The sequence below is a fragment of the Otolemur garnettii genome, unplaced genomic scaffold (assembly GCF_000181295.1).
Source record: "Otolemur garnettii isolate 467f Iridium unplaced genomic scaffold, OtoGar3 scaffold00074, whole genome shotgun sequence".
NCBI lineage: Eukaryota > Metazoa > Chordata > Mammalia > Primates > Galagidae > Otolemur > Otolemur garnettii.
Genome location: NW_003852469.1, coordinates 2,647,178 through 2,663,093, shown reverse-complemented (window position 1 = coordinate 2,663,093; position 15,916 = coordinate 2,647,178). Strand labels below are relative to the sequence as shown.

The window sequence follows — 15,916 nt, the reverse complement described above, 5'->3', positions numbered from 1 at the left end:
CCCCAACTCTTAGGCTTAGGCAATTCTCTTGCCTCAGCGTCCGGAGTAGCTGGACTACAGACACCCGCCACAACACCCGGCTATTTTTTATTACAGTTTGGCCCAGGGCCGGGTTTGAACCCACCACCTTTGGTATATGGGGCCGGTGCCCTACCCACTGAACCAACAGGTGCCGCCCCGACTATGGATTTTTTCTGCCCCTTAGTATCTTAACTTCTTTAGTTCTCAACATGACCAATTATGTTTTGTTGATTGATTGCATTTAGGTAGATCCTTCTCTGATGTCACATTAGGAGACCCTTTAATTTCATCATCAATGATCTCACCTCATTGTAGATTGGGTGTTTGGTGATGAAAATGAGGACACACTTTCCCACAGGCAGTTAATTCTATCCATGATTTGTGCATACATATTATCTTCAGTCACAACTGGTGACACTTTGTGACCTAAGCATCCTGCGTTTTTTCCTGACTTTTCGTGTGAGTCCTTGTTCTGGGTCTATAGGCTTTTATATAAGTCATACTTGGTAGCCTAAATATTCTGTCCTGGCCTCACTAGTAGCTTGAGTAAGGGAGAGACAGAATCATTTATCATTTTGGTTGCTCTAATTGAAAGAGTAATGCATTTATGTAGAATTTTTTAAATTACGTTCTGACTCATCATGACTTCCCTTTACTGTAACTTGAATTTATAATCTTTGATTCGGCCTCTAGACAACATTACTAACTACACAGTAGATCTGATTTGAATCACTGTCGGAAAGACTCTGGGTATCGTTTTTTTCCTTATTAATAAAGAAATTAGTTTTTATCTGTGATATCTCAGTATATTTTGTTTATAGGTATATACCATGTAATTTATAGCTGATTACCTTTTTTAAAAGACTATGACTGCCTTTACAGCTACATAAGAAAATTGAAAATGTTCTTATCAAAGTCAAATAAAGCACTTTCTTTGTTTTTGGGGGGTTTTTTGTTTTTTGAGACAGAGTCTCATTTTGTCACCCTGGGTAGAGTACTGTGTCATCACAGCTCACAACAACCTCAAACTCTTGGGCTCAAGTGATCGTCTTGCTTCAGCCTCCCAAGTAACTGTTATTACAGGCACCCACCACAACTCCCGGCTATTTTTAGAGACAGGGTCTCTCTCTGGCTCAGGCTGGTCTCAAACCTCTGAGCTCAAGCAGTCCACCCGCCTCAGCCTCCCAAGTGCTGGGATTACAGATGTGAGCCACCGCATCCGCCCTGTAAAGCACTTTCTTAAAAAGAGGCTTTTACGTTTATTCATTCTAGTTTTTACAAAGTGCATATAATTATCTTAGTAAACTGCGTTTTAAAATCAACTATCAACTCAAAATGTGAAAATTAAAGCAAAAATGGGATGTTAATTTCATCAACATCAAAATTCCTATATATTGAGGGAGCAGAAAGAAGGAGATGGTGGCCTTGTCCTCCAGGAATGTTGGTGCTGGGCTGGCAGCTAACTCAGTCTGCACCTCATTTACTGTCCTCAACTGCCAAGGAAGGTGAGTTTTCTCTCTCCTTAAATTCCAGATTATTTCTCAACTCCAGATTAATTGCTTTAGAGTAAGAAAAGATTCCTTTTCTACATATAAAATGGGTAAATCAGTGTTGTAAGAATTACAACGTCGATTACCGGTTTATAAAATAATGCATAGGCAGAAAATAATAGCTAATTGCTGCTAAATATCTAAGCAATTAATTAGTCCCTGTGAAGTCCCAAGTGCTTTAGTATCTTCTGCCAGTGTCCCCATGCATCTTCTATCAACATACATCTGTTTATGGTTAAAAAAAAAAACTGCGATGTTTATCTGCTTGGATGATCAGCATTCTCTCCTTCAAAAATGTCAAGTTGATGGAATGTTTCCTTTCCCTCTCTTATGGTAAATTATACTGGAGAGGCTAACCACCACATTTGAAATGCCATCACTAATAGTCACCATGGAAACTGGGGATCTCTGATGTCACACTGCCCATACCATTTGCAAAAGGGCAAATATAACTGTTACTCGCCACTATTAAAAAGCTGTTTGACACCCCCAACAGAATGAATTTTTTTCCTTTGGCAATTTTGGCTGGGTATGAGATCCAATCGTCTTTCTGTTTCCGTTTGCCAAGCTAATTGCTATGCAGCAAGGGGAGCAGCTATTCCCCAAGATCCCCTGACGGCCTTCGTCATAAGCAGCATTCTATTTGTGTTCTTTCAAGTAGAAAATTAATATGGCCATTGGCCAAGAATTGTACAAGGCTGATAGATTACACAGTGATGGTGAAAAACGAAGAAACTGTCTGAATGGTTGATGACAGCGATCGCTGGAGTCAGGGACTGCTAGCCATTTTAAATCTATTAAAAAGCCACGGAAGGGGTGAGGGGATAAACACAGGGTAACTAAACAAGTCACTGTTGAGATGAGATCATTCTTAATCATGACGCTCAGAGCTATGTCTATAGAACCTACCGGTCCAAAATCATGTGCCTGTGACTTAGATCTTCCAATATGGCTTCCTAGGACGAAATTAATGTTTTATACCATAGTACCACAGTGGGCAGAGAGTAGTAGTTGTTTTGCTTTGTTAAACTACAAATGGCTGAGATTTACTTACTGGACCTCAGAAAACTAACCTGTATTCCAAATTACTACACATCGCCCTTAGTTTCAGGTGAAGGTCGTTTTTACTGTGCGTTATAATCTAATTGAAAAGAGGGGTGCATTTGTAACTGGCTCTGTCTGGTAAGGGACTCCTAACCCTCACCAAAATGTCTGGAGAAGCTTTTTGCATTATGTCATGTGTACTTGCTAATGGACACAGGAAGCCTGCCAAAGGCAGACGGGTCTGTGCCACGTGGGGATGTGTTAATGTAAGACTTACCAGAAAGGAAGGAGGAAGAGTGCCCTTTCGTACTCTCCCTATACATGATTTATCTTTGTAGTAAATGATCCCCTAAATGTCCTCTAATTAATTAAACATTGTCTACGTCCTGTATATTCCCCTGTTCCCTGTTGGTGTTATAACAATGATCATAGATGTTTCTTTTCTCAGTGCATGTTCCAATAGGACTTTTCTTATAAATATCTTTCTTTTTAAAGACAATAGATACCGCATAAGGTATTGCTTTACTACAAGAACCCTATTAACTTCAGCATTATTAATCGGACTAGGCTTGATAACAGAATACTACTTTTCTAGATAACAGAGTGCTAACTGGCATAGCATCACGGCTGGCCCGTGGGGGCAGCTCTGCATAGCTCCTCTCAGGAATCTTTATTCCATGTCTTGACATTAATTCATTCAAGTGCATTAGACCATCCCTCACTTGGCGTCACATGAGTGTACTATGTATTAATTAGTAATGTTTCATATATTCCTGAGTAGGCCACGAATGAGTTCCTACTGTTTGGATCTTGTGGGCCTGCAGTGCCCCACCCCCAAGCTGCAGACCAGTGCTGGTCCATGGCCTGTTAGGTACCAGGCTGCACAGCAGGAGGTGAGCAAGGGAAGCTTCATCTGTATGTACAGCCGCTCCCCATCGCTCACATCACCGCCTGAGCTCCACCTTCTGTCCCATCAGTGGCAGCATTAGATTCTCATAGGAGTGTGAACCCTGCTGTAATCTGGACATGGGAGGGATCTAGGTTGCACACCTCTGTAAGAATCTAATTCCACCCCTATCCTTACCTGTCTGTGGAGGACTGGGTCCTTCCTGTCCACCCTACTTCTAGCCGGCTGCCCCAGGAGCACAGGCTGCCACCCCTGCAGCTGTGGAGAAGCTAAGGAATGGGGGGTTGTGGATAGTTAAGAGCACGCAGCTCCCTGACCAAAGTTCAGCAGCCTTTCCCTCCTCAAGCTCTGCCCTAGTCACTGTTAGTGTCTTATCAGGTTCCAGCATTCCGTAATAGTTGGTTCCAACTGTTTTTTCCAACATAATGGTGTTTCCTCAAGGGACTCATCTCTGGAACTTCCTACTTTGCTATTTTCCCTCTTAAAGTCTGTATTTAAAGAGACTACAAGTAGAAGGGATTCCTCTTCCTACCAGGTTATAGGAGGGCACAGTCTTTAACTTCTGCAGAGAGACACAAAAGATTTTAGGCACCAGTAAGGAAGTGACAATGACCTGTGACACAGCGGACATTCTGCACTGGTAGCCACAGACCCACTCTGTGTTTGAATCAGATGACTGCGGACCCTCCTGCATCAGAGTATCGGCCAGATTCCTTGTAAAGAAAGAACTTTTTAAGAGCTATCAGACAACCTCCACAACATCACCCAACTGTAGGTTGCCCAGGGTGGCTTCTGTTCAGATTCATAGGTTCCCTACTTTGACACTTTCTTACATACTTTGCTACTATCTTGGCATAGCCTTCTCAGAACGTATACAAGAACCTTTAGATTGCTTGGCTAGCAGCCTGTCCCCAGATACTCTCTGTATGGCCAAGGTGATGGAGAATAATATATTAATGACTTGCAGCAATCAACTACTTTGAAGAGCTGAAATTATGCCTGGATAACCTTTGTTTATCAACTTCGTATTTTTTATTTTAACAGAACAGGAACAAAATTCTCAAAGATTGAGGGTCATTGAGTTAATTGGTCCATTTTCAAACATTCAGAATGAAAACTGTTCGCCAACTTTCTCTTCATTTCAGTGTACGTTGTTGAAGTGAAATATTGCCCTCCTATAGGAGATCAATGAGATACAGTAAAGTCTCATTTCAATAGCAAATGAGTGAAACTAATGAACATATTTCCTTGTTTTAATGCCGCTAGTCATGTACCAAGCACTCAATAAACAGTTGATTATTGAAACCCAAAAGTAATTAAAGCACAATTTCTTTAATTTGTTTTTATTTCACTGATTTTTTTTATCAAGTAATCATGAATCGTCATTTCAGTCTTTTGTATCTAATCAAAAAAAATCAAATTTAAGTTTCAAGAGACAGATTTAGCATATTTTCTCTCTCTTTTCAAGTTTAACTGTGTGAGTATGATGTGGGCTCAATTTTAATTTAGTTCAATAACACATTTCTAGCAATGAAGGGCAGCTATGTGTCCTGAAAATTGTCACAGAACAGGAATGCCCTCCAGATATCTAATTCATTTTCCTACTTCAGACATGAAAATGTCTAAATTATTAGGCCAGAGTTTTTCTTTCCTTGAAGAATTCCAGAAAATAAAGCTCTTCAATTTGCAGGCTCCTAATTCATGCTAAGTGCGTATTTGATCAATTAAACTTCCTTCATTATTTCTTCCTTTATTAAGTAACATTAATAATTCCATGTTCTTTCTTTGTCTAGTAGGAGTCACAAGGGAACGTCTCTCATTTGTTTTTCCATAGACATGAAGAATTGGTTAAATTCCCCATTTAAACAAGTATTCAAATAATTGAGATTACTTAATCTTGCCTTTTTCATTTTAAAGGTTTACTATAAACTGTAATGAAGAAGAAAGTTCAATGTTAAACAGTGGGTTGTTTAGTCAGCCCCTGTATGTCTTATTTGCTTGAGGCTGCCGTTAACAAATGCCATAGACAGAGTAACTTGTAAACAAAAGAAATTTATGTCTTACCGTCCTGGGGGTGTCAAGAACCTAATGACCTCCTAAAGCCCCACCTCTTAATACTGTTGCAGTGGGGATTCAATTTCAAAGTATAAATTTAGCGGGGGGAGAGACACACGCATTCAGCACATAGCAGTCTATAACTCCTACTCATATTAAGAACGTAACTGGCCCCCAAGAAGTCCCCTTTCCTGTCAATTACAGGCTCCCTTCCTCCATGCAGAATAATAATGCACCCTCTTGGATCAGAGATAACCCAGCAAATAAGCAAAGTCTTGCATCTAGCATGGAAATTGCAGCCTCCTGACATTGATACAGGAAAATGAGCTAAAGTATTGTAGCCTGTCCTCCTCCTGATAAGGGTGGCCCTCTGAAGCAGGCTTAAGTCAAGCCCCTAAGAAATGGTTTATGAGAGGCTGTTCCAGACACCCCAAGGGTAAGTGTGGTGATATAATCAGTAAAAAAAAGCGGCAGAGTAAAGCAGCATAGCTGAGCAGGCAGGTCCTCTATCCGCCAAGTTAGCAGGTGTATGGAGCTCCTTTACATTCTATGTCAGATGATTGGACTCCCTGCATTTTTTGTTTCTTGTTGTGCTGTCCTGTCTCAAAGTATACCACATCATTTTTTATCCTATCCTGAGCATTTTGTGTAAGAATTTGCTTTCAAGAATATTCCAATGCTTAGATGATATTAGCTTCCTCTTGTCAGTCATCTCAGAGCAGTAGTTGTCCAGGACCAAGGCCTGGGGTTGATCTGGGTCATTTAAATGACCACCTCCCTCCTCCAGACCTCCCCCTTCTGTAAAGCAGAGCCCTTCAGAGTATAGTCCAGAATGGGGATTGCAAGCTGGAGTCTCTGTCTTTACTAGGCTTTCAATTCAGACTCCTATTTCTTCACTCTCATGAGTCTTTGAGGCAAATCTGTCTCTCACAAGCTTCTCTAGTCGACTGCATAGCTACACTTTAAGCAGTGGTTCTCAACCTTCCTAATACCGCGAACCTTTAATATAGTCCAAAGGGGTCGCGACCCACAAGTTGAAAACCGCTGCATTGGAAGGAGGGAGGGAACAGTTGCCTCTCTGCTTCAGGAGGCTACGCAGCCTGCCCTGTAACCTCTTTTGATGCTCATGTTTTCTCTGTATTCTTGACCTAATAATTAGTAACTGTTAGGTCTTCGATCATTTGTTAACAGAAGCATTTCAAATTTTATGCAGTTTTTTAAATTATCTTCTAATCATTCAATCTGCCATAATTCAGCCTGCAGTCATCTTTTTATAAGTTTGAGTGCACCTGACTTTTCTGCCCTGCTAGGATCTTGTTGCCGTCATTGTGTCATCTTTGTTGCTTTTTGCTCCCAAACTATATTGTAGTCCTGGTTATTTTAAACATGGTGCCCGTAGTTATCAAGTTGTTACTGGGCGTTATCCCCCTTGGTTGTAGTTCTCACATTGGTAAGCCCTCCCTGTTTACACTTTTTTATTGCCTGCCTGTGTTATCAGACCCCTTTCTGTGATTGATTCTTCTGCTTCTTTCTGAGCCCTGTTATTGAAATGGAAATAGTCACCGGGCTTCAGTTTCCTGTTGTAGATACAGATGCAGGAGGTGAGGTGATCAAGAAGAGCTGAAGGTCTTTTCTGCACCGTGAAAGAAGGGGTGTCCTTTATCAGGGCAGATTTGACATCCAAAACCAGAGTTGGGGGAGGTGGGTCTGGTTGGGGTGCCCCACAGCACAAGTGCCCTAGCGCATTAGAAATACTTTAGGCCATAGACCAAGCAGGCTGGGTCTGAGTTCGGGTCTTCCCTCCTAGCACCGTGACCTTGACTTAGGACCTGTTCTAAAATTCACACTTCTTCTAGGACAGTAATTCCAAAGATCTTACTGACTTGTAGTAAGTTGGTCGGTGGAGATTCTCTAGCATGCGATTCCCAGCACATATTTACTCCAAATAAGGTGTCTCCTCTAGCTTTGTACTTCCTATTTTTTTTCCTTTTAGTCACATTGCAAAGGTTATAATACTTTACAGTCACTCATCTGTCAAGTTGTTTCTTTTTTCTTGAGTCAGAATCACAAGCTAGGTAGCATTTAAGTTCCTTCCTGTTCTTGATTTATTTTCTCTTTTAAAGGCAAAGGCTCTGGAGTTGCCTGTGTCCCCTGAGGGACAAGGCTGTAGTAACATGGAGGAACTAAGCTGTTTGGCAGCCAATCCGGGCACCGCATCCTCTACTTTGCTGTCACACAACCCCTCCTCCCTGCACTTCCTCTCTGTAAAACAGAATCAGAGCAGAATCTCGGTAAACATCTGGGTTTGTTCCATTTTTATGTTCGGTTCATCTTTCTTAGGTTTTGTGGTTTTATGCCCCATTTTTATTAAAGAGCATTGAGCAGCCTATAATGAACCTGCCCTGGTAGCCAGTGGCCAAGGCAGCTGGCACGCGCAGTGAATGCGATCTCCTTGCTTTCCTCAGTACTTAGACTAAGCAGGAGTGTGCTGCAAGCTACGTGGTGCACGTCTTGCACAGAGGGAGATGCACTCAGAGAGCAGAGTTCTTTTCCAGTGTGAAGGGCTTGAGGCTTAAGGACATTCGTTTCAGGGAAAGAATCAGAGATACTGTGGCCCTGGTGTCCAGGGTGGAGAGTCGTTCCTCCTGGGGAGAGGGGCTTTCCCACCAAGTGTTGGGCGGCTCTGCTGCAGTCAGCACATCCGGGGCAAGCAGTGTCCTCTGCCTTTAATCCAGCCTCTTCACTGGGTCTGCAGCTGAGCTCAAGAACACAGCTGAAGGCATTTTAGTAACTTAATTTTTAACTTATACAGGAAAGCTTATACACACATTTTTTAAAAGCTTATTTTCTTCTCCCAAAAGAGGTATGTGTCCTGGGGCAGAGGTGAAGGCTGAGGAGGTCACCGCAGAGGCCGGTCACTGGACCCCAATCTCAGAATACCGGTCTAGCCTCCTTGCAGGGTATCACTTCTCACCTTCTCTCCTTTCTTCGTGGTCAGAGCTGGTGAGGTGGTGAAGAGAGAAGTATCTGCCCTGCCTTCAGGTGACATAGCTGAATTCTGGTTGTGGATGAGGTGACTTGGGGAATGGAATACAGCTGGCGTTTGGACCCCCACTCCTATCCCTGATGCTCAGCTAACCCCTCCTGGCTCTGTACCTGGCACCCTGAGGACCACTGTTTGGAGCGGTTGATTCCTGCTCAGCCTCCCAGCCCAGGGATTTGGTGGGTTCCCCCACAGGCCATCTGTCGGAGAATTACTCTCACAGCCCAAGGGAGGGCGTCTCTCCAGGAGGGGAAGCAGCTGCAGTTAGGCTGAGGGCTGGGAGACAGCCCACGAGGTTGGCTGACGTCAGCTCTCAAAAGTCATTGCTTTTTCTTGGCTAGCTAACAAAAGGAAAGTTACTAGGACAGAGGACCTTCTAGGAGCCCTGCTGACCATGGAGAGGGAGTCAGAAGAGAGAGAGGCCTTTCCCCAGCCCGGGGGATGGTGTCCTCCCCTCTAAGCTGGCTAAGCCTCTTCTTCAGACTATAAAAACAAGGGAAATCTTTCTTTCAAGAAACTAGAGGCACCAAGAAATACAGATAGGGAATATTTTTGTTTGGATGAGAAGAGGTTAGAATCCAGACTGGCTTGGAGGGCCTGAAGGGAGCTTCCATCTCAGGTCAGCTTAGTCTTACTGAAAACAAGGATAGGAGCTCAGCCAACAACATGGGTCTTTCCTTCAAAAAGGCCCATTGTAAGGCCAGAATGCTTCTGCCCAAGGAGGTAATAGTTTTAAGCCTGCTCCCTTTATAAAGGCCCAGGGAGCCTCAGGAATGCTTAGAGGAACCCCAGTAAAGCAGCATGCTTAGGAAATTGGGGCTCTCTTGATCATTGAACTTTCTTTTGTCATCCAAGACCTGTCTAGTCCCAAGTTAGATGTAAGAAACCGCTTCTGTCTCAGCCATTTATGGTGGACAGGCAGGTGCAGGTTGGGGACATGAGCAGAAGTGTGGAAGCATTAGGAGTGTGGCTGTTCCAAGCTAAGCAGTGGGAGGTTCAATGTACCGTCGTCTCCACATCAAATGTTTGAGATTCCCCAGGATAAATGTTTTTAAGTCCATGGAAAATAGTATCTGTTCTATAAATATAGAAGAGAAATACAAAAGGCTAGAAATATTCCTGAACACTTTAGGAGCGGTTTTTATCAGATAGAGATAATAGTATAAATCAGGGCCAGGCACAGTGGCTCACACCTGTAACCCCAGCTCTCTGGGAGACAGAGGTGGGAGAATCACTTGAGCTCAAGAGCTGAGACGAGCCTGAGCAAGAGCAAGACCCCATCTCTACTAACGATAGGGAAAAAAACGAGCGAGGTATCTTGGTGGGTACCAGTAGTCAGCTACTTGGGAGGTGAGGCAAGAGGATCACTCGAGCCCAGGACTTTGAGGTTGCTGTGAGCTGTGACACCACCGTACTTACTCTACCCAGGTGACAGAGTAAGACTCTGTTTCAAAATTAAAATAAAATAAAATAATAAAATTATTTTTAAAAATAATATAAATCAGGAAGCTGCCTCTAAGTCTCTTAGCTAACAAGATGGGAAATGTATAACTAAGTCAAGAAGTCCTTCCCCTCCTCTCTCCTACATAGAATTGGTCCCATTGCTGGCATTTAAGGGTGGATTTTTCTTTTTAATACATCTTCCAGGAGTACATTTCTGCATGTGTGTGTATTCAGATATAAAATACACCTGAATAGAGTATAACAGATCCGCAGACATTTATTGCTCCTTGGTTGTATGCCAGAACTGTATAGTCCTGCTGATGGACGCCGTTGACATTAAAGAGCTTACATTCTAGGAGGGGAAACAGACACCCGAGGAAAATAAAGCCCAGTGTGATCCCTAAAACAATGGAACTCTAATTAAGGTACACAGCTAGCGTGGAGGGAGGAGGCTATGAATGGTGCCCTCTCTGTAGGAGGAGAGATGTGTGCAGAGGTCCCCTGCAGGTAGCAGTGTCCCAGATGGGGCTTCAAGGATGAATGGCAGTGCACCTGCAGTGTGGGCTCCTGCCGAGGGCAGCGGCTGAGCCTCAGTGGGCTCCTGACTCTGGGCCTGGGTTGCTGATCCTGGACCATTAAGTACTAGTAGGCTAGTTATGGAAGGAACTAAAGCTGAAGAGTCTGGGCAGGAAAGACTTTGCACAGGAGGCTGCGCGTGGAATGTGTGCTTTGTCTTGGGGGACGCTGTTAGCTGTTCTGAGCGGGAAAGCAGTGTGGTCAGAATTCTCAGTCTGAATTCGAGTTTTTAAATGGTGACCTGACTCCCTGTGCTTGTCTCTCCCCATCCTCAAGCTTACTTATCAGTTATGAGATTTTCAGTTGCAAGTATCAGAAAACACAACTCAAAATTGAACCCAGCATGAATGAACCTTGAGGACATTGGGCAAAGTGAAATAAGCCAGTCCCCAAAGGACAGATACTGTGTGATTCCACTTCCATGAGATCCCTCGAGGGTCGTATTCAGAGACAGAAAGTGGGATGATGGTTGCCAGGCACTGGGGGAGGAAAGAGTGGGAGGTTCTGTTTAATGGGAGCAGAGTTTCAGCTTTTCAAGATGAAAAGCGTCCTGTGGGTGGGTGACGGTCATGATTGCACCACAGTGTGAATATACTCAACAATGAGCTAACCCGACACTTAAAAATGATTCAGATAGTAAACTTTGTTATGTGTAGTTGACCAGAGTAAGAAATGGCCCCCCAAATGGCTTAAACCAAATGGAAAAGGTACCATTTTGTAACCGTGTGTAGGCAGAACAGCTTTAGAACTGGCTAATTCATGGCTCAACAGTATCAGAAACAGTCAAGTCTCCACGTCTCTGCCACCAGCCACATATCCCCTTCACTGCCTTGGAGGACAACTGACGCAGCTGGGAACTACTTTCCAAAACAGCTCACTCCCTGGCCGTGTCTATTTTCTCTTGCTCACAGCAGAATACCTTAAACTGAGTAATTTGTAAAGAATCTGTTAAGTTCTAGGGGCTGAGAAGCCCACAGTTGAGGGGTCGCATCTGTCATGGGCCTTTGTGCTGATGGGGACTCTGCAGGGTCCCTAGGGCATCACATGGCCAGAGGCCTGGGAGTTCTAGCTCATGCGTCTCTTCCTCTTACAAAGCCACCAGTCCCATTGCAGATAGCCCACTAATCCAGGAATAGGTTAATCCATTCATGAAGATGGAGCCCCCTCCATCCAGTCACCTCTGAGGGGCCCCACCTCTCTACTGCCACACTGAGGATTAAGTTTCAACGGTGAATTGCAGAAGGGCCAATTACTCAAACCATAGCACTCCCCTTCCATGAACAAGGAAAGCTTCCCAAGTCACATACTACTCAGCATCTCCGCCTGGCGGCCTAGTAGCAGTTTCCTGTGGAGCGTGACCAAACCCCACTCCCCACTTCCCCCTTGTACCTTCTCTTCCCACCATCTTCTCAGTCTCTCTGTCCAGCCTCTTTCTTAACTCAGGCTGAAAACCTCAGCGTCATTGGGGCCCCTCCCTTTCTGCCACCCCATTCGTCCGTCTACAGATTCTTTTGACGCCGTCTAACATACAGGTTATAGCTGCTTGCACCCGCGGCTCTGCTCTAGCTGTCATGGCTCACCTGGGTATTGTAATAGCTTCTTGACTATTCTCTGTTGCTGCCCTTGGTCACATATTCTTTTAGTGAACAAGTGTTTGCTGAGAGCCTAACAGGTGCCAGGTATCGCTCTGGTTACTAGGGACTCTGCAGTGAATAAAACTGGTAAAAATCTCAGCCCTCCAGAGCTTTCATTCTGTTCCCAAAACAGTAGTCAGATCGGGTCACTGCTTTGATCAAAAATCCTCTGATTGGGTGGCGCCTGTGGCTCAAAAGAATAGGGCGCTGGCCCCATATGCTGGAGGTGGTGGGTTCAAACCCAGCCCCAGCCAAAAACTACCAAAAAAAAAAAAAAAAAAAAAGGCTCAAAAATCCTCTCATCTCATTCAAATTGTTCTCATCTCATTCAAAAGCCACACACTTAAGACCCTCCATAAGGTAGTGCTGCCTCCTTGTAGTTCCTAGAGTAAATTAAGCACTGACATCTCTGGGCCTTTGAATTTTTCTCTTGTTGCCCAGAATTTTGTTTCCCCAGATACCCTCAGGCCTTGTTCTTTTGTTTTCTTCAAGTGTCTCAATTAGGGTTTGACAAAAAGACAGGAATCATGATGACCTCAAGATTTCAGCCTGAACAACTGGCTGAAGTTGCCATTTCCAGAGATGGATCATACTGTGTGAGGAGCAGGTTTGGGCTGCAGGCATCCAGGAGTTCCTTCTGGACCTGCTGCATTTGAGACACTTCTTTAGACCTCCAGATAGGACGTGCAGTGGCAATATGAAGTTGGAAGTACGAATCTTAAGTCTCAGGGAGAGTCCTGAGCTAGAGATGCGCTTTAGGAGTGATCAGTGTATGAGCAGGTCTAGGCTGAGTCCCTGAGACGACGTGAGGATGCGGGATGTGTGTCGAGGAGAGGTCCAGGGTCTGCACCTTGGAGGTTATGGCTAGAGCTGGGCCTATGAGGAGGGACACCTGTGAGGAAGAGGAGCGTCAAGAGATGGCACTGCCCCAAGACAAGAGAAGGAAAGTGGCAAACAGGGAGGGACTGTCAGGTGCTGTGCTGGGTCAGCACCAGATGTCTCAGAGTTCAGTACAAACAGCCCGGGCTCTTTGAGGAAAGCTTCCAGCATGGGGTCATGACAGACCTGTATATTGATTTAAGTCAGTTAATGTTCTTAAACATTGAGGCAAAAGAAGAATCTTTGGTTCTAATTAGGCAACTCTTGGTGCTCCTCGGGAGCTGGTCAGCAGCAGACCAAGCCATGATCAGAAGTTTAGAACTTTCAGCCCCCTTGTCTTCTGGGCGGGTGAGCGGCTGGAGATCGGGTTATGCTTATGATGCCTACTGATCAAGACTCCATGTAAATCCCTAAAAAATGGGGTTCAGATTGCTTTCTGGTGTGGCAGACACATGCCGGGAGGGCGGCGTGCCCCGTCTTAGTGGAGACAGCACTGCTGTGCTCAGGACCCATTTGGACCTCACCTTAGGTGCCTCTGAATCTGTTCATTTGTGCCCTTTACCTTGTGTTTATCTGGTAAAGGTAAGTAAATGCTGCCCTGAGCTCTGTGAGCCATTATGGCAAATTATCGAACCTAAGGAGGGGATTGTAGGAACCCCCGATTTGTAGCCATGTCTGACAAAAAGTTGTAGGTAACCCAAGACCTGCATTTATAATTAGTGTTGCCGACATCCTTGTGGACAGAGCTCATAATCGGCAGGGTCTGCGCTAACTCCACGTCATTAGTGTCAGAATTGAGTTAAACTGAACTGGAGAGTTGCTTGTTGAGGAAAAACCACCCTTTTTCTTTAACAAACCAGCATCTTTAGGCCTCATTTGGGGAGCAGGCAACTCACACATTAAATCTGCCTCTTCTCCATCCCCTAAAGTCATGCCAGTAAGATCATCGGGATGCAGGCTCTGAAACACCGAGTGTGCACAATTGCTGTTGCCTACAAATACGTGTGTCAGAGACCATGAGCTGCTGTTAGAAATCAAGGAAAGAGACTCATTTCTTCCACTCAGCAGTTTCTATTTTTTAATGCAGCTTGAATTCAAAGGAATAAAAATTGTTCCAAACTTACTAAACTGAGGCTGTATCTGGAAGAGAATCTGCTCTGCACGAGTGGGGAAGAAAATATAGTTGAGGGAAGCCCTTGCTGACTCTTGAGGGTCATGAAAGTTATGCTGGTTGGACACTGTTTTCTTTAACTTTGTTTTTTCTGCAGGTGTTGGCACCAGGAATTATTACAGAAAGATTGGCTACAGATTGCAAGGCCCGTACATGGTGAAGATGCTGAGGTAATGGCCACACCATCCCACCTTTATGCAGAAGATGGAGAGTCAGGATTCCTTGAATACTCAGCAGAGAGGCTGAGCAGAGCAAACGGACCTACACTGTTCCCCAGCAAGGAGCCTTCACCCTCATCCTGCAGCTGCAGAAACTGGAAACTGCATCAAGGCCAGACTGGGCGTCTGCTGACCAAGCCCCTGACTCACCCTCTCCTGTGTGTACCCAAAAATATCCCTGCCGTTTTTGAGGCTTAAATCATTTGTCCAGTTGCTAAATTCTGCATGAGGCTTGCAGGTGACCTGTTTTGACTCAGACACAACAAAAGAAAATTAATCAACCCATTTGGACACCGTCACTCATGAATGAACCTGTGACTCGTGTGGGTACCGGCTTAGGAGAAGGCTTTGTCTCTAGGGACAGAAAGATCGAGCATATGGAAACTGTCTGATCTCTGCCCTTCAATGACATACACATTGGCACAAGGGAAAATGAGCTTTTGTTGTGATGGAAATCATTCTGGTTACAGTGCTGATGTTTTGAAGTAACAGCATGACTGGGAAAGGGGAATTGCAGCCGTGACTGTAGGCCAGACGGCCACCGTCTGCCAGCCTCGCCCAGGTGGATCTGCCGTCCAAGACAGGCAAGACAAAGAGGCTCGGTTTCACAGTTTTTACTGTCTGTAATTCCCACACTCTTGGCAACTGCGGAACAGTGTGGGCAGCCACAAGTGCGGTGCCCAGAAAGCGGTTGGCTTTCCTGCCCATCTGTCCCGAGCAGGCAGAGTCTGGGGAGAGAGTGTGTGTGTCTGTCTGTCTGTCTGTTGGGGGCATGTGGCCCTGAGTCGAAGATCCACTTCCACAAACCTGTTCCCTGAATTTTCATTCTTTAAGGCGGATTTTGGTTTACAGTAAATGGAAAAAGGTCAAAGTTCAACTCATGTGAAAGACAAAAAAATGGAAAACAGTATTGGCTTCTTCTGAGGCTCATCTTGTAGCTTTGCCTCTTTGAAAATGCCAGGAAATCGAGTTTGGTGATTTGGCCTGGGGAGGATCACTTCCTAAATTAAGGGCAGGACTTAACCTTGGGCCCTTTGGCCTCTATGGCATTTTGTAAAGCCTTGGTCAATGGAATTGATTCCTCTAAAAGGTCTGAAAATAAAGAGTCTTTAACATACAAAGAAGAGTCATGTGGGTTTTTTCTTTCCCCATAAGCAGCAATATTTGCCGTGAATTTGCAGGTTTCAGCTTCCAACTCCGACACTGCCCCTTTCCTCCTGGGACCATTTGCCGCACCATTAAACTGCTGCAAGGCAAATGACAGGGCTTTCTTATGGGCCAGCTGTGGGATGATCAAGGCTGTCCATGAGGGCCACTTAGGGAATTCAGCTACTTCTCAATTATGCTTTTTTTTTCCTATAAAAATGAAACTATT

The 15,916-nt window shown here is 44.6% G+C and overlaps 1 protein-coding gene across 1 annotated transcript in view; it reads left to right on the top strand.

The window, feature by feature from the left end:
• Positions 1–15,658, top strand: part of ELP3 (elongator acetyltransferase complex subunit 3) — a 68,317-nt gene extending 52,659 nt beyond the window's left edge. Inside the window, exon 15 of the mRNA XM_003793939.3 lies at positions 14,421–15,658. Coding sequence (XP_003793987.1) covers positions 14,421–14,497 — 77 coding nt within the window. The 3' untranslated portion in view covers positions 14,498–15,658. The remainder of the gene's footprint in view (positions 1–14,420) is intronic.
• Positions 15,659–15,916: the final 258 nt, after the last annotated feature.